Source organism: Halichoeres trimaculatus, unplaced genomic scaffold (assembly GCF_033239565.1).
Source record: "Halichoeres trimaculatus isolate MK-OKI-2021-1 unplaced genomic scaffold, fHalTri1.1 fHalTri1_scaffold_3, whole genome shotgun sequence".
Taxonomy (NCBI): Eukaryota; Metazoa; Chordata; class Actinopteri; order Labriformes; family Labridae; genus Halichoeres; species Halichoeres trimaculatus.
The window spans coordinates 27,982,708-28,001,362 of NW_027437181.1; the positions used below are offsets into that span (position 1 = coordinate 27,982,708).

An 18,655-nucleotide genomic window follows, 5' to 3' on the forward strand; every position below is an offset into this window, starting at 1 on the left:
GAGTTATCATGCTGTCCATCTTTTTATGCAGTCTACTCAGTGTGAAAATGTTTCTCTGTTGAAGTAAAAACAACTTCTATCAGTAAGGCTCCATAATGTATACTTTCATCTTGTTTGTGATTTTGAAGCCAGTGATGTGACGTGCACCATCATCCTGAAGAAACTTTGATTTTCTGAAACATGTCCACAAACTCCTTCATGTATAAAACACTTCTCATAACCTCAAGACTGAGCCAAACCATTGATCATATGCTCGGCTGCCTGTCCCTATAGGCAGAGTGGGTCCACCTCCCTCCAGAGTCACTGCTCGGCTTGGCCCGGTCTTCAAAGGCTGATGTGTGAACGTGAGTGAGGGCTAAACAGGAAACTCTGCCAAGGGCTTCTATAAGCACAATGTTTTCCACACCAACAAAAAAGCAGACATTGATGAAAAGTAAGATTCTTCCTACTCAGGAGGCTTTGAAGAGTTGTCCTACAATATCAAGTTTTAATGTGATGATCAAGTGGTTGGGTTGTATAAATGAATCACTCTGATTTTTAGTCTTTTATTTTAGCCAGACACACGTTACATTTCTGTGAATGCGTACACGATTGTCCCTGAAAGTGCACATTCAGCAGTTATGCTTCACCTACAATTCAGTTTTAACTTTCTGAGTTTTTCTTTAAATCAGATTTCAGATTTATTCAAGTTCATTCATTGTTGCTGTAACATCTTCTATTTTTTTGTCTCCTTCAATACATTTGTTGTCCTCCTACAAATTACACTCAATTACTTCGACATGTTTTTTAAACAGTTTTTAATTTAAATGATCTGTTTTGGCCTTAGATTTAATGCCAAGTCTGATGGTATATTTAATTAAATGCTGTTACATGTTTTATCCAGACAAATAATTCTAACAGATTTTGTGGGGTCTATATGTTTGGACAAGTTCCTCCTTAACTTATGATTATCATGTTTCTACTTCCTCCTTGTGGGAGTAGGACTCTTCACTCCTCTAGCAGCCTTGGGGGCGGGGCTAGGAGAGGAGGGGGGAGCAGGGCTGGGAGCAGGCTGCGTCTTTGGCTGGGGCATCTCGATGGGGAGTTTGGGCGGGATAATAGTTTTAGGGGTCAGGGTTGGTTTTGCCTCAGGGATTTTCTCTCCGTGGCGATATACACTCACCTGAAGAGGTGAGAAAGAGAAACACATTCAGAGAGCTGTAAATTTGAAATTTTCATGTTTGCTGAAGGAGATATAAGATTAATTGCAGATAGGGGTTTCAGAGGGCGACGCCTTTCATGCAAACAGAATACAGAGATCTTTTTAGGCCTCAGTCAAAGAATGTCCTATGTCAGGGCGTATGATTACAAATATCACAAGGTCAAACATGAGCTCTGTGGCAGCTCTGAGTAACACTGAAGTGTCATCACAAACACATCTCACTGTCAGGCCCCCATGAAAAGACGAGATTTGTGCCGCAGATGGTTGGAAACATTTCATGGCTCAGAGTAAATCCAGTAATTTGCAGCACACAGCAGGGACACTCACCACTATATCCACAGACTCCCCTCCGTATTTGTTCTGGACAATCATGCTATATCTGCCGGAATCCTCCATGGAAACACCTTTGATCGTCAGACTGGCAAACTTGCCCTGGTCCAGGGAGACCGAGTACTGAAATATGAAATCAAAAGGTAGAAAAAGTGAGGGAGGCAGCACAGGGATTTTTAGCATGATTTAACATTAAAACGCCTGTCACTCTGAGAGCTATTAGAAAAAGATTTATCTTTCACTCAGAGCAGCAGCTTTGGCTTTGAATGCTCCCTGAAGCACAGATCGAGCTCTGCTGTGGACATGAGGACAAATGATCAGATCGAGTCTTCTGTCTCCTCCACTCTGCTCAGCTCTGTTAACTCAAGCACTAATCACCAGGTGACGATAAAAACAAACGTCTTTAAGTGTCCTTTGGACCACACAATGAATGGTGATGAAAGCCTACAGTTTTGTCTGTGTTCTTTCAAACACCTGTGACATGATGAATACCTTTACGTGTATATTGAGTGATGACACTGATTCCTGCTCTAAAACCTGCCCACTCATCACAAGGTCTGGACTTGAGTAGATATTGATGGGAGGGCACTTGTGGCAGGATAATTACATGACTATTGAGAAAAACACACTTGTCTTTAATGATGAACAATTAAGGCTGGTGTTAAAGTCAAAAAGATGAAAATAAGGAGGTCATATGCGCTCCTGATTATCCTGTTGTGAATAAAATGGAACTTTACACAGTTAATATAAAAAAACATGCTGAATTTTCTTTAACACATAAAAAGTAGAATCGGTGATATCACCAGGTGGCTGTAAAAGTATCAACAAAACGTACATTATTAAATCTGACTGTTTTAACTCTACCTATCAGTGCATATTACTGTTTGTTTTGCCACTCATCTCTTTAGTAGCCTCTGTGTTAACTTTGCAGGAGGGACAGACTCCTGAGATTAGAAAAACACATCATCAAAGATGTCTGTTCTTGTTTTCGACGGATTATTAGCAGGTGAGGGGATGAATAAAGGGGAGGGCAAACTTCAAGACATATTCCACCTGGACCCGGGTTTCTCAAACTTCAGTTCTTCAAAGCTGCGAGGAGCCGCAGGATGCTGATGCTCTTGAAAGAGCCGTCACTGACTGGAGGAAGACTATAGCAATCTTTAACTGGATGGCAAGTAGGTCAATGAGTTCTGAGAGGAAGATTTGTTCGATTATGGACCCAGGAGTGTGCTGACAATACTGACCCCACCCAAAGGATGTTGATCCCTCCAGTGAGGGATTGTAACTGGTGATAAAGAGTCAATAATTGTGCATCAAGGCCTTTTGTTTCCCTTAATCCTGATCATCTCCGGAGCACATCGACGCTGCATGGAGACTTCCAGCAATGCAATTAGTCAGCTTCAAACATGGAACTAGGAGAACCAAACTATATCATTTGAGTTCCACTAAATTAAATCTGAGTACTAATTCAAATTTAATTCAACAAAAAAACCACAATGTGTATCACCACCTTGATAATCTTTTGTTTCATAGTTTCATGGTCAGATATTCTGTTTCACTGCTTAGTATGTGTGTGTGCATAATTTAAGAGATCAAATCTCTTTTTCTTCCCCGATTCCAACCCTAATATTGAAACTGTAATCCAAGTGAAGGTGGTGCGTTGCATTTTGACAGATCACAATATCAGTGGCTCTTAAGGGGTCTGGCCATAAAACTCCAAAGAGATAGCAAACTATCTAAGCTATAAGGAGTAACAAAGCATGATCCAGCAGATATGCACAGGGTCTGATAAGCCTGTTGTTTCTCAATACAAGTTCATGAAAACACAGTGTAGCATTTGTGTTTGATAAATAAGGTTATTAATCATGAAAGGAAGGAGGAACTGGGGTGGAAGTACGAAGGGGGAGTTAAGGCTTTTACAGTTAGCAGCACTGTGTAGCAGCAAGAAACCAGAGGAGCAGTAATCCGCTGTTCAAAGCAGTGAAGCCTTTACCTGATCGTCAGGCGTCACCTCAGCTCCGCTCTTAAGCCAGGAGACCTGAGGCTTGGGGTCCCCACACACTGTACATGTAAGACTCAGGGTCTGCAGGAGGAACAGAGGAAGACTTCTTAGACAAACATGCACACATTCACAAAGATGAACATCACCCAGTCACAAACTGACCTTCTTTTCCATAATGGTGACCACATCAGGAAGCCCTCCAACAACCTTACCACGGTCTGGAATGAACCGTTGTTAGAATTAGTCATCTTTTACTCATTATGATGATGATGATGATGATGATGATGATAAACAAGCAGCAACAGACTGCTGAGGTTATCGAATTCACAAATGCTCAAGTGAATTATTGGAAATAAACGAGCAGCAAATTATGCTGCAATTTCATGAACAAACTGTTTTGGATTTCATCAAGGAAGTTTAATTAAACCATTGTCAGGTGAACGCAAACAGAGTAAAGTGATGTTTAGTTAATCTTGACTGAACTGCAACCTCTATTTCAAATACAGCCAGCAGAAGATACTTCATAAATGTATAAACTTTAATAATAAAAAGAACAGGTTTGAAACAGGTTTTGATATCATTTGGTGATAATAACTTTTTTTATAGCACATTTACTTCATTTCCACCAAGGAATCAAAGGTAAGCAAAAACTCTGCTGCAGCTCATTGCACTAGTTTGACTTTACCTTTGAACAGTTATACCTATCCCAAGAATGTAAAAATGTTTGAAACATGGTGACAAAACTTCAGTCAAGAAATCAGAAGAGGTCAAGATGAACTCACTTTTCTCAGCGTAGGCCTCAGCTCTGAAACACAGAAAGAAAAATTAGAAGACCTCATCTCAGGTTCTCTTTAGCAAAGCAGCAGTGTTCTTATCATAATCAGCACTGAGTGCAACCCTGGTATCTCAAATATTCAATGCAGTATTAATCTACCTGTCAGATAAAAAGCAGCACATAATAATCTCAGTGCTTTCAGATAAAATCCTGTGTTGTTATGCCAGGTTTGTTTCTGGTCTGTCTCCATCACCTGGCTCTGCTCACTGACCACACACATAATGTTTGTTCCATTTTTGGGTCCATGGCAGTGGTCAGATGGTTTGCCACAAGGCATTCTGGGTTTGGAGCCAAACCACATTACACAGGAGTTCAGTCAGGGACTTAACAGAATCTTTTCAACAGGAAAAATGATTTTGCTTTGTAATAACTGGGTGAGGTCTGTTGGAGCAGCAGGAGTGGAGCAGAGGTCAGCCACAGGACCAGATGGCCGGAGGAACTCTGCTCTCCTCCTGGCATGTTGATGCTCAATCAAAAAGGGCAACAGGGTGTCACTTGTTCCAACGTGTTTGAAAAATCTTGTGCTTGAATGTCTCTCTTTGAGTGTTAATTAGGAGGGGGATATGAACAATTTCCACTCTGCATGCAGAGTTTAGTCTTCAGAGTTTCAATTGATTTCTCTAAATGGATTTGTAAAATTCAGTGTGTGGACTCTCTGCTTTGCCTAATTAGCCTCTGAATCAAAAAGTATCTAAGCGACCTGACAGCTTCCATTTTTAACATAGATTTCTATCTCACACCATAACATATTGGACTTTTCAGACTGCAAGGCTTGTGGGATTTTGTGCTCCCTTTTTAAAATCATAAATGTTGAACTTGTACTCAAAGAGCAACCTTTTCTGCATCTGTTCTGACCAGTTATTTGATAAAATGTCGCTAACTCCAAACGTTTAACCCATCACAGAAAGCTGTCAGAAAATAAATAATGACAATAAAACTAAAAGGAGGGTGATTTGACAGAAAATGTCAGTACAAGTAAGAACAGTTGTTATCTATACTAGGATCTGACCTCTTAGACCCACACACTTATCAGTGAATTTAATACTTCTAATTATCACTCAACATGTTTTGGATAAGTTTACATTGTGCAGAGCATCACATGGTTTGGGTTAGCGCAAATTCAATTTGTCTGCTCAAACTGCAACCCTTAGTTTATTTATGTCCGTTTAAAGGGACTTTGTTATAAAAATACTGAAAGGCTGGGATTTAAATATAAATCAGATTCATCATATAAATGTTATTGTTTGATATTCAAATGTGATCATGACCCCAAAAGAATGACAAATACAGTTTTCAGTAAATAACGGAAAGTATCCTGGGAAATGAACTGAAATTACTCTGGCCACAAAAGGCTCCACTTGCAGTGATGAGTAATAAAAAAAGGAAATTGAATATTCATTAATGGGATGAGAATAAAAGTCTTACTTGAGTTTCTGGAACTCAGCATAGGCCTTCTCATACACTGTGAAAAAAAACAAAAACAAAGTGTTATCTCAATGGTAACTGCACAAACACATCCTTAAATTCTAGGGTATGGATGTGAAAACAGCTGAAATCAGCCGCAGAAATGTATTTTCCTCCTCTGTCATTAATCAGTTCATAACCTCTGGTTGACCAGTAAATATTGTTGATACTGATAGTGATCTGATAAAGCCACAAAACTTGAGGAAGATAATACTGGTTGATTAAACTTACTGAATCAAAGTAGTTTAAATTCTTTTACTCCAAACGTTTAATAGCAGGAGCTTGAGAGTATGGACACAAGTGGATGACACAAAAGTGACCATGAGGAAGTTGATCTGGTTTTTAAAGCACCCAAAATATAAAGGGGCAACTGTAAGAGTCGCTGGCTCAACTTTGGCTCTTTGCAGCATCTTATTCCCCAATTTTTGCCATCCTCCTCAGGAAAAGCAAAATGTCCCAAACATCACTTCAACAAAAGTGAAAGCATCTCTTATTGAAGCCAAGAACCCATAAAAAAAATCACACCCCTGAGTATTTTTCCACCCTTTTTTTTTTTGACGATAAGAAGAGAGGGAGTAAGAGGAGATGCTGACCTTCACCACTGAGCTCCAGAGAGCGTTTGTGTGAGTTTTCAGGGTCGGTGATCACGATGGAGTATGTGCCTTTGTCCTTCTCTGTTGGCTCAATCACCTGTTGAATCAAAAAAACAGTTAAACATGAGACAGAAGAAAAAACTTTAAAGTGTAGTGGTTTTTATTTCTGATTTTACTTTCATTCGTGGTTTAAAATAGGAATATATTAGCCAATTAATTATAATTATAAAGCATGTTAAAAGCAAATGCAGTGTTTTATTAATGAAGCTTAATTAATTTTTAAATGTTTGCTTCTTCCATTCATTATCATCCCATTCTTAGAAAGATTATCTATTTAGTTTTTCAGTTGTCCTTGTAGCACCTCTAAACAGGACTTAAACACAACAATGGGAAACAGTGCTCCCCCACTTTGTGGTAACATACATTTCCCACGATGCACCTGTGAGGTTTACACTGCTCAGGATCATTGCAGATGAAAAAATACCTCCATTGTTGCCATAGAAGGAGTTCCTCCAATCAAAATCTTGTCACTGTGGACGAGTTTAGTCTCACTGAAGGGAAGAGGAGATGAGAGGTTAGAGTGTGTGTGCGTGTGTGTGTGCGTGTTTGAGTGTTTTTAGGTGGGTGAAGCCTCAAAGCTAATCAAAATTCATGTTTACACGCCTGCTTAATGTTACACATCGGGATACCAGTTTCCCTCTCTTGCTTTCTGTCCCTTGCTGCCTCTCTCTTACACACACACACACACACACACACACACTGAAAAGAGAGGTCAAAAATCTCATAATTGAATAACACAAAACTATCCACTCAACCCAGCCATTGTTCTTTCTGTCTCTCCCTTTATTCTTTTTTCCTTTCTTTTCTCCTTCTCTCATACTCCATCCCCTCTCTCTCTACATTTTATAATCTCTAGGGTATGACAGAGTGCTTTTAAGTGCTGAAAACCGTACTTCTTTATGGAAAATGATAAGGGTGTGATTTTGTCACAAAGCAGGGCAATTTTACTGCAATAACCAGGATAATGAAAACACTTGCCAAAAGCCATCACAAGTTTTATTAGACAGCTTATTGTTTTTGCAACTCCCGGCGATTTAACTTAGGAGAAAAGCAAAATTATGTGTTTGTGGTCAGCTTTTTTATTGTACGACTCAAAGAATACTCTTACTCCTCCTGAAAAAAAACAAGTACTCTACAAGCACCCTTATCCCCTCCCCACTTCATCTGTGCTCCACTTTTGTCATAGTATTGATATATAAGTCATAAATAAAACCACATACCCACGATACCAGACGATGTTCATTTCTGCTGTGTAGTACTTCATGTGACACTGCAGCTGAATGCCTGTTGCCGTGCAGTTAATGACCAGCTCGGCAGCACTGGCTCCTGGAGGAGGTGATAGAGGTGATAGAGGTTGAGGAGGGAACATTTGAAATCAGAATCAGCAACATATTTCTCATCTGCCCCAGGATAACCTGGCTTCTCTCCGCTGAGTGATAGAACACACTTTATTTTACTCAAACGCAATGAAAGTAAAACTTTATTTCTGCAGACATTTACAAACAGCTTATCTGTTTTAAAATACAACATTATACCCCTCTCCTTCATAGAAACGATTCTGATGTGGACACCAAAGAATTGGTTGATGCTTGTCACCAATTTGAGATGTGAATATTTACATCAATATTAAGTTTAAACGCGTTTTTACAACTAACCATTTGACCCTTTCTGTATAAAGGTTTGAAAATACAAGACTTAAATACTGTCTTTGTATGACCAGGCTCAGCACACTAGAGGAATCAACTTTTGTAATTTTGTTTACATTTGATCTTGAAATAAAATGTAGGGGAGACCGGGTACGGTTGTAACACTTTTTGCTTAAGTACCTCAAACTCACTGAATTTTTGAGTTAGTTCTCAAACTTTAATGCAAAGTTCCCACATGTGTTTACTTCAAATCGCAGAAAGTTGTAACACATGCTGGGGTAAGTTGTGACAGACCAATTAAAAGCAAAAACGTGCCTCAAAAAGAGGTTTATTGAAATAGAAAAATCCAGAAGAATGTGTCTCTGTGAGTTGAAGTTAGCGTGGGGAAAAATGCATTACATTATGTCTGAGAAACAAAAATTTATTCTGATATAAGTCAAAGTTTTAAATGGAATAGTGTGAGTGCTAAACAAAATATAGTCTCAGTCAAAAAAATTACCGTCTTAACTCAAAATCATTTTTTCTCTATTGAATCTGCATGGACCTGTTTCCAGCCCTCACAATAACCATGTGGGATAAGGGTGGAAGTGGGTAAATACTGAAATGATCATATGACTCCTATCTTATCATTAATCGGTGGAATTGGTGGAATTGGTTTTGTTACAACTCTCCCCATGTTATAATCATACCTGGTCTCCCCTATCCTTAAAAACGTGTGATGTAAAAACCCTGATTGTTTTGCTAATATTCTGCTTTACACCTGTCTGTCCACCCACTGTTCTGTAGGTAACTGATTATAAAGGCAGAAGCTTTTAATAAATCCTTGTGTCAGATCCAATCCATTGTCTATTTACAGTGTCTATGAATCCCCAACGCTGCATGGTAGGATTCTCCATTCTGTATGTGTGTGTGTCATAACAATTCATACTTTAAAATTTCCCTTCATGCTCTTTTTGCTCAGCTTGGAGAGCAGAATTGTACAAATGAAGCACAGTACAGACTGTTCATACCTCGCATTCAGAAAAACGCTCCAGACCTCAGAAGCTTTAATAACTTTTCTTTTTCAGAGCTGTTATAGCTAAAAAGGGGTTTCACACTCCACTATGTCTGTGTGGGACTTTGCTCACTGCACATTACAAGTGTACAAGTGTGTCATGCACCTGGTCACATCACCATGGTTTCCCATTATCACAGTAATGAACCCTCTTCTCCTGTGCAGCCGCTGCTGTAACAGTTGCTGCAGAGCTGTCAAGTGACTGTCTCTTAAAATAGGAGTAAGATGCTCCTCCACACTGTCACTGTGACAGCGCAGTGGAATTTTAAAGTGATTTCTCCACATGATGGCATGATGGCCAAATGCTTCCAGCATGACAACTTCTGCCACATGCTGATAAGTGTGTGTGTGTGTATGAATGTGTGTGTGGCAGTGGGATTTTAAACCAGAAATGTATCCGCATGGTGATGGATCTGAATCTCTTATCGTCGAGGTGTGAATGTCCCATGTTTTAATTTGGACAATTTGGACTTGATCCTCTCTGTGGGTAGCAAATGATGAGGGCCATGTTTAGGAGCATTTTAAATGTGGATGTCTGTTGGCGAGATATTGATTTCTATGTATTCACCTCCGCGCATCTGAGTGGATGTTTGAGTGTGTGTGTGTGAAAGGCAGATACCCACCAGCCAGCTGGCTGATCTTGTTGATGGCATCCTCAAAGACTAGAAGAAGAGAGAAAACATGAGGTCAGGGGAGGTAGGCAGGGAAGATGGTGGATACTGCCCTCTGGTGGCTGTATTTAAGCTCAATAATGAAGGATTTGGATTAAAAAATATCTGTTTAATTCCCGCTCCCCTGGTCAGAACAAATGAGGACCCAGTCTGGGTAGAAACAAATGTTTACAATATAAAGAACTCATCTCAAAATTCTGTTTATCAGTTGTAATAAATGTATTAACAATGGACAGAGTAGAATGTATCAGTAGCTGTATTTGTCAGCTCGTCTTTACCGTCAGTGATGAATAAATACTTAATCACATCTCTCACAGTGGTGATAAAAGGTGATTTAAATAGGACACTCATGATGAGTTCTGTCACCTAAATGCACACAGAAAAGCAGCAGAGCACCAGCTGAAGTAGATTTCACACTAACTTTTCTAAGAAAATTTAAATGCATTTTTCAGGATGAAGCTTTTCTAAGAGGTGAGAGAGCTGTCACATGAACTATTTTTACGCTGGAGTCAGAAAAACAAGGTTGGGGTTAGAGGCTTCGTTAAAAATTCATTAGTGTACCATGTGCACTGTATAAGCTCTGATCATTTTATTCTCCTGTCTTCTGCTTTCTAATGAGCATCAAACCTTTTCTAAGCTTAAACTTTTTATGCTCTATTACAAACTTTCTTAGTTCAATGAGGAGCGGGCTGAAAAAGATGGTGAATTGCTCCTATGATGAGTCTTTTAGACGGATTATGTAAAAATAAATGTTAACCTTTTCCAGAAATGTCAATTTGGCTCATGTCTTTTCCTCTGTCATCGCTGATGGTGGCCTTATAAATTCCTGCTGTCTTCAGTGAAAACTGCAAAAGAAACCAAACAGGAAACAAATGAACTCATGCTGCGAACAAAAGCGGCACACAACTGTTGAATTATGAATTTGAATACATTGCTATTTGCTTTGAACTGAGCGTTCATGTTTGTTCATATCCTCAGAAAAAAACATCAACTTTTATAGAACAAACCAAACAATGTTGTAAAAACGCTTCCCTGCCTTGACTTAGATTAGTCGCAACATTTCACTTTATCCCGGTTTGTACACGTATGCACAGGATTAATAACAAGGTTTAGGATTTCACAGCATTCAAGAGATTAAACAGACCAAAAGACAATTACCAGTTTAATTGGCAGTTTGCAGACTCCAGATCCCAGGTCGGGCTTCACATCAGGGATGATCTCTGTCTCCTCTTTGAACCAGTGGAAAACTGATTCCTTCTTCAGGTTGGCAACCTGCATTAAAAAAAAGCATCAACATTACTGAAACATTACACATGATCTTATTAACTTGGTGGAGAGTTTAGTGTCTTTGTAGTTCTATTTGACAGATCATCAAATCCTGATTGCTGCCATACAGTCTCTGACTGACCCTGCCCAAAACTTGATTTTCTGCACCATATCTAACAGTCTGCCTTTAAAAGTTTTTTTATCAGTCTGACTTTAGATGTGTTGCAGCTTATCTTTTCATAGCAACCTGGGCCATATGCTAGCTGAAGTGTAACAGATCCATTAGAGATGTTCTGGGGGTAAAAATCACCTGGATGAATTCACTTCAGTTCCACCTTAAAGAAACCTTAAATGAATATCATCAGCATTGCAAACCACACTTTTTAAAACCCATTACAAGATGCAAAGTCAGTCACTCAGTCATGTGTGTAGAGTTAAATTTATTAGGTGATTCATAAAGACCAAGAGAGATACCTAAATGTCTAGTCTGGGCGCTTATTTTTACCCGGTTTGATTAAAATTGACTCTCCCACACGAGGACATCTGTCTGCAGTGACAAACTATAAATGAAGTCTGTGAAATAATTGACTTCTGAAAAACCTGCATTAACTTCCCCCACTGTTTGTTTGCGTGTCTACATAATTCAAAGTGCATTTATTTTAAGCTAAACTAACACACAGATCGAACAGCTTCAGATCGTCTCGGGGGATATGCACAACACTTTGATTTTAAAATTGCTATAATTACATACCACCAGCTGATAGAGCCAAGACAAAATCCTGACAGTGTAATGTGTTATTTTAAAAATGGATTCAATCTCCAGACAGCATTGCTGCATCCCACACACAGCCTCGATACAACCTCTAATTGGCTACCCACAACTCGCCCCCCCACTTGTTTATTGTGTATATATTCAATAATTATTGAGTCTGTTTACCTTGCAGACCAAAGTGACAGAGCAGTCATCCCCGACCTGAAGTGACAGGAACTCGCTGAAGTGAGGACCTGCGGTTGACAAAGAGAAAGGACATGAGCTCAAAACAAACTATTTGAAGCTTAATTACATTAAATTGATTTGGCCATGCATAAACTACGTACTACAACTTTAAATTCATCATATTAAATAATACAGAGAAATCTCCATGTGCGCATACAACAGCTGCTCTGTACAACTCTAAATTTGGGGCTGATCCTGACATATTTTAAGGGTCCATTCTGAGTTTTTCAAGGGTTAGAGATTAAATGAGGTCCGTTTCTTCCTGGTACACTCACTGATTAGATTAGCTGTCTCCAAGGAAACATCGAGATGCTCTGGTCTCAGGCTAAGTAGTGTAAAGCTCATGGAAGCTGTAAAGTGGATGGTGCTTTGTGTTTCTTACCCTCCTTGACTCTGATGTACTCTCTCCTCTGGTACTCAGCCTCAGCCAGGGCTGCCTTGAAACCTGTACACACACGCACACGCGCACAAATGCACATAAATATAGCATAATTGAAAGATCAAAGTGTGTCAGTAGTTGCTACAGATTCGTTCAGTGGATTAGTTCTCTAATGGTAAGAAATTGATATCATAACTTAAAAAAAACATACAACACACCTTTATTTCACCTACACATTCACCAGCATCATACATTCCCATAATCTAATCTCTAGAGATGCAGGAAGTCTGCTGCTAAACACACACACAGACCTCTATACTCTATGCTCATATCAAATATAAAGATAAGATAAAGATAAAATATACTTTATTCATCCCCGAAGGGAAATTCATGATATGAATATATAAATATGTATATATATAAATATGTAGGCAGTGTTCTTTCTGACATGCCCGCTGATTAGCAAGGACAAAAAACAGCGAGAGAACCAAGTACCATTAGTTTTTACTATTCTTGTCTCAACTATTATTGAATTTTTAATGCGATTTAAATGTAGGGGTGGATAAACATCTTACTGTTCACTGGTCTTAGTGAGACAGATTTTAGTCATATCCAGCAGGGTTTGATCATGATTTTCCATTTTATCTTCAGGCACTGAAGATAATGATTGTGTGAGTTTCGACCTGGCCTCACTTACCATCTCCAATCAGAACCAGTGAGCTCTGTGCTTTTCCTCCTCCATCTGTGATCTGGCAGGTAAATGTTCCCTCATTCTCCTCGGTGAAATGGTCCATGATGAACTCAATGATACCTGTAGCGACATCATGGCCCATCTTGTTTGGCTGCAGAAAAATAGAGTTAAATGCTGTAAAAAGACCATAACACAGCCCGGAGAGAAGCTCCCAGAGTATGGATACCTTTTCTTTTTTACTGCGATTATGGATTTAATATTGCACCATGCAGCTTACTGAATCCAGAGCTGTGTAAGTTAAGTGCAGACAGACAATTATTTCTGCTTGAAGCCAGAAAATCCTTTTTTCTATTTCTCTTTTTATCCATGCTTTAAACTACAGTGTATCTTACATCAGCTCCAGACAGTTCCTTGTTGTTGGCAAAGAATTTGTAGGTGACTTTGGGAGAAATCTCTTCAGCCTGCAGCCAGAACCTCATTCTGCCTCTCTCCAAAATCTTATAGGCCAGCTCCGATTTCAGCGGGATGACTGGAGGTGAAACGTAAAGACGTGAGGAGGCAAACGAACAGGGGACATGAATATTGGTTAGGCAGGTGATGCAAAAGCAGGTAAGAGCTTTTTTGGATCAAATAAAACGAGAAATGTGCGTCTATAAGAAGAAAGAAATCTGAAAGGTTCAAAGCAAGTCAGAACAAAGAAAAATGAGGCGTAAAAGGGAGAAAGCCAGAAATGGGGAGAGTGGGTGAGACAGATTAAAGAGGCAGCAGAGAAAAGTACAAGAGAAGAGAGATTAAAAGGGACAAAGAGAGAGATTATGAGAGATGGGAAGAGTCAGCCAGAGGTACCTACTTGGGTGTCTGATATCATAGCTCAGTGCTAGCATCTTCGTCAACTCTGTAACAAAGAGAGGGAAGTTATTCATTCCATGCAGCCATAGGCACAAACAAGCCATCAAAATACATTTTCACTCTCTCCACATAGATGTCTTTTTATCAACTGCTTTGGTGAAGCACTTCTAATACCACATTTGAAGTTGAAAAAAAAAACGGTACCATAACTGTGTTTAATGGGCAGAGAAAGATTCCTATACAGAGTGAAGGAAACAAAGAGGTTCACTTGACAGTTTAAAGTTTAACAGTTCACCCTAAAGTCCACCAACACACTGCATCATGAGTGAGTCTTTTTGATGCTTAAGCTCTCCCCACCAACTGTAGTAGAAGTGTGAGAAATTACACATTTCATTCTCTCGTTTCTCCTTTTATTTTAAGTTATGCTGAAAAACTTTTGGCCCGAATGGGAAGCAATCAGCAGAAGGCAAACTGAATCAGGTATTATTGCCTGGTAGGGAAGTGGTGCAATAGCAGGAAAAGCATTGTGTAACTCTCTGACATAGAGCCATATGCCATGTCAACGAGGCTTTAAAACACACACACACACACACACACACACACACACACACACACACACACACACACACACACACACACACACACACACACACACACACACACACACACACACACACACACACACACAGCCAAGGGCTTGGAGAGATGATTTGAGCATTGTGCTGTGCTTGTTTTCATCACGAATGAAATAAAATAGTTTGTTGTCTCAGTGAAGTGTTTTTTAAGTACGGTTTAACTGCTTTCATCATGTTTCAAACTACAAACAAATGCACTGCTTAAATTTTTGTTGGTTATTGAATTTGTCTAAAGCGATACCAATAGGATAAGATCTGACAAGATAAGATGGGAGACAGCATGATATGACACCATGTGACACCATGTGACACCATAGTATACCGCAACATACCATAACATTCCTTGCAGTACTATATTGTACCCTACTGTACCGTACCGTACTGTAATATACTGTTACCAAAACAAAAAATGCCTGATACAAGAAATACAAAATAAAGCATAATAACTTGGAATACATAGCAGCATCATAAGCTAGAGTATAATAAGGTATGATGTGATAGTATACAGCACAATACAAGATTCAGTACTGTATGATACTATAGAGTATGACAGACTATGCCAGAACAAACAGCGGCGGTTTAATCCTACCTTCAGAAGTAATTGTATAGCTGGATGACACTCCAAGTGTATTAGTGACAGAAACAGAGTATGTCCCAAAGTCCTCCTTATCTGCATTCTTAAAGATCAGCTTAGAGCTACATTGATAAAAGACGAAACAGAAAGACAAAATATGAGATATGTGCATTCATTTTCTTAAAAACTAGATGCACACATGCATTTATGTGTCTGTGGTCTCACTGGCTGCCTTCTGTCTTTATCTCGACTCCTTTAGAGAAATCTGTGATTTCTTTATAATCCTTCTTCCACATAAACTGAGAGCCTTCATTCATTTGGCAGGACTCAAATGACAGAACAATGTCTCCAGTCTTCTCATCCACACCACAGGACACTTCCTGGGAACCTTTGATACACAATGACAAGCAGACACAAAGAGAATACTTTTTATTCAAAGAGCAATTATCAAAAGGCTTATAATTAAATATATTTTGTTTCCTTTTTTTACTCTGCATTTTTATCGGATGATTAAATAATCCCCCAAAGTCTGTGTTACCTTCCACAGCTTTGGCGGTCACAGGGTCAGAAGGCATTGAAGCCATGCCCACTCCAGCAGCATTAACAGCGCGCACTCTGACCACATAGCTTGAGCCCACCTCCAGACCTGTGACCTGAAGGACAGAGTGACATCAAAACAATCCTGTTGATGAAAGGAGGTGGCAGGTTGTTTACTTTCTTTTGATATTTATTTGGAAAGACACTTTTTTTTTGCTGCAACCTGAAGCCATTGTTATTTTTCCTTGGCAACAAAAAAGAAATAGCTCAATTTCATTTCCTAACTGTTGATTTTGACCACTAGATGTCAGCGTCACACAGTTTAATATCCGTGCACCACTGTAGTGATGTTTAAAAAAAAAGGTACAGAAGGCAAACATTTTATGTTAAATGTTTGATAACACTGGTATGGTGTCATCAGCTGATAAAGCTTTGATGAGAAAAATATAAAGAGGACTGTTAAAATTTATTAAATAGTCAAATAAATTGTGTTGTCAGGAACACCATGACTCAGTGCTCTGCTTCATGGTTTTCATGACTGCAGACACTAACAGTGGGCATCAAGTTTCCCTCAAATAATCTCTCTTCAAGTAAAGTGTAATTACCAAACGAAAAGCATTACTTAAAGGATTTCCTGTGGATAGCTTTGATTAAACGCATACACAAATAATCTCTCTCAGTCATTTCTTGTGACCCACCAGAAGCGGTTAAGAGGCTCTTAACTCAACCATGCTTTTTCTCACATTTCGTTTTGTTTGGGACATTTCTGAATAATAACTGAAACAAAGCCAGGGTGAGAGAACAGCAAAGGACTGTGTGAAAGCTGGACCACTAGGAACTAAATCATTAAAATCCCACAGGGAGCTGCTGGTGTTGAGCCAGGTATTTGAACTCTATGTCATAAAGGTTTATTTAAAAAATACTTTTCACTGACTGCTTTTGATTGTGTATCCATTATTGTATTATAATAACAAGTATCTGATTGGGAATAAAACAATCAATACAAAAGAGACAGAAGACCTTAGAGTAGTACAATTAGAAATTATGACATTTTTAATAAATGTTTCAAAAATATAAATACTCAGAACATTTCTGATGCTGAAACTATATAAACTGGGATTATTTCAAACTTAAGAAAATTGACTTAAAAATGAGCATTTATTCATAATCTAAAAGCTTGATAAGAACACTGTTGCTTCAAAAATTGGTGAAAAGAATATGAAAAACATTCATTTACCAGATGTTCAACTTTAACAGGAGTTTTGGCATAATGTAATTAGTTTTTAAAAATTACAAATCTTAAGAAAAATAAACCAGATAAAAAAATATGGTCTCACCTTGAGGAAGCGATGATCAACAGCTGTCTCATTGGCTGTGGTCCAATCAGAAGAGCCCTTCTTGGCATACTCTACGTGATAGCCAGTGATTGGTCCAGAACCAGTGTACACAGGTTTCTTCCACTCAACCACCAACGAACTATCTCTCACTTCACAGAAAGTCAGGTCATATGCAGGACCTTCAGGGAAGGTGGAAAAAACAGAAGACCATGTATGGATCTCTTATTTGCAACATCACTCCATCCTTCATAACATTCTGGGAATAACTGGTGGACTGGAGTTTGGGTTTTATGTTTGTCAGATATGATGATCAATAAAACAGTACAATGCTGTTTACTAACCAGGCTCAGGCATAGTCCAGGCTTCACAAGTGAAGTCAGCAGAGTGTTTGGAGGCTGGTCCCAGGCCAGCAAGATTGGCTGCATAAACCTGGAACTGGTAAACTGCTCCTGCTGTCAAGCCCTCAACCTGTCAATGAAATGTTGTCAATACCTCAGTCAGCACTGTCTCTGATAAACTGCTTAAGCGGTTTTACAGGAGCTGAGTGAGAACAACGAAACTGAAACTTAACAGAAGATGGTGGTATCACTGATCCATTCATTCTACCTAAATGTGACAAATCAGTTCACAGTTTAAGTCATGTTAACAATTGTACCTTATACAGTCTTTCTGTATGAGGTGGAATATTAATCTCCCTCCACATGGTTGTGCCACTGCGTCTTTTGTCCAGATAATACTCCTTGATGCTGGCTCCTCCAGAGCGAAGAGGTTTCTTCCAGTTCAGAACCATTGAATTGCCGTCACAGTTCAGCAGTGCGATGTCATAAGGAGCAGAGGGAGTGGCTAAAAAGACAGGGCTGAATTTTACAATGCTATATCAATACATCACAGTCATCTCAAATGATCACAATACAAGAATGGAAATAAAAAAGCAGATTATCCGCATGTTTGTTGGCAATAAAGAACAAAAAAGTACAACACTGACTCAAAGCAGCTTTAACAGTCAGAGGTGCAGACTCCTGGGATTCATCGCTGAGACCGATCTCATTGATAGCCTGAACACGGAACACATAGGTTTCTCCTTTAGTCAGACCGCTGACCACAAATCTGCAAAAACACAGGTAAACATTCAGTTCAGCTTAAGTTATATACTTTTACATAACAACCAGCGTTGGATCCTTTTTGGATTGTTTCAATACAGTATAACCAACAAACGACAAGAACAATGTTTTCAATCAGCTGAAAACATACTTAGTGTTCTTGTGCGGTTTGTGATTGGCTGAGGTCCAGTCCTTGGATCCCTTCACACACTGATCAATGTAATAGCCAATCAGATTGTTGGGTTCCTTTGGAGGAGCCCATTGGATGAGGACAGAGGCGTCAGTTTCCCTGGTGGCAATCACTTGACCAGGAGCAGATGGGACACCTAAAAGCAACAGAAATGGTGTGTAAAAATTTCACAACATAGTCATTACACAACAGCAGCTGAAGTGTAGCTCTTGTTTCATTTGTGCAGCTTTTCTTTGGAAGCATC

At 39.2% G+C, this 18,655-nt stretch overlaps 1 protein-coding gene across 5 annotated transcripts in view; it reads right to left on the bottom strand.

Moving 5' to 3' along the window:
• Positions 1 to 559: 559 nt before the first annotated feature.
• myom2b (myomesin 2b) overlaps positions 560 to 18,655 on the bottom strand; it is a 44,096-nt gene continuing 26,000 nt past the window's right edge. For all 5 annotated transcript variants that reach the window (XM_074665901.1, XM_074665902.1, XM_074665904.1 and 2 more), the window contains 25 exons: positions 18,373 to 18,547; positions 18,107 to 18,228; positions 17,777 to 17,964; positions 17,463 to 17,589; positions 17,122 to 17,300; positions 15,786 to 15,900; positions 15,473 to 15,635; positions 15,263 to 15,369; positions 14,040 to 14,084; positions 13,582 to 13,718; positions 13,196 to 13,340; positions 12,502 to 12,564; positions 12,060 to 12,127; positions 11,015 to 11,128; positions 10,614 to 10,701; positions 9,809 to 9,847; positions 7,706 to 7,811; positions 6,910 to 6,976; positions 6,426 to 6,522; positions 5,794 to 5,830; positions 4,316 to 4,338; positions 3,696 to 3,751; positions 3,525 to 3,614; positions 1,529 to 1,654; positions 560 to 1,162 (listed from right to left, as the gene is read on the bottom strand). In XM_074665901.1, coding sequence (XP_074522002.1) covers positions 959 to 1,162; positions 1,529 to 1,654; positions 3,525 to 3,614; positions 3,696 to 3,751; positions 4,316 to 4,338; positions 5,794 to 5,830; positions 6,426 to 6,522; positions 6,910 to 6,976; positions 7,706 to 7,811; positions 9,809 to 9,847; positions 10,614 to 10,701; positions 11,015 to 11,128; positions 12,060 to 12,127; positions 12,502 to 12,564; positions 13,196 to 13,340; positions 13,582 to 13,718; positions 14,040 to 14,084; positions 15,263 to 15,369; positions 15,473 to 15,635; positions 15,786 to 15,900; positions 17,122 to 17,300; positions 17,463 to 17,589; positions 17,777 to 17,964; positions 18,107 to 18,228; positions 18,373 to 18,547 — 2,681 coding nt within the window. In that variant the 3' untranslated portion in view covers positions 560 to 958. The remainder of the gene's footprint in view (positions 1,163 to 1,528; positions 1,655 to 3,524; positions 3,615 to 3,695; positions 3,752 to 4,315; positions 4,339 to 5,793; positions 5,831 to 6,425; positions 6,523 to 6,909; positions 6,977 to 7,705; positions 7,812 to 9,808; positions 9,848 to 10,613; positions 10,702 to 11,014; positions 11,129 to 12,059; positions 12,128 to 12,501; positions 12,565 to 13,195; positions 13,341 to 13,581; positions 13,719 to 14,039; positions 14,085 to 15,262; positions 15,370 to 15,472; positions 15,636 to 15,785; positions 15,901 to 17,121; positions 17,301 to 17,462; positions 17,590 to 17,776; positions 17,965 to 18,106; positions 18,229 to 18,372; positions 18,548 to 18,655) is intronic.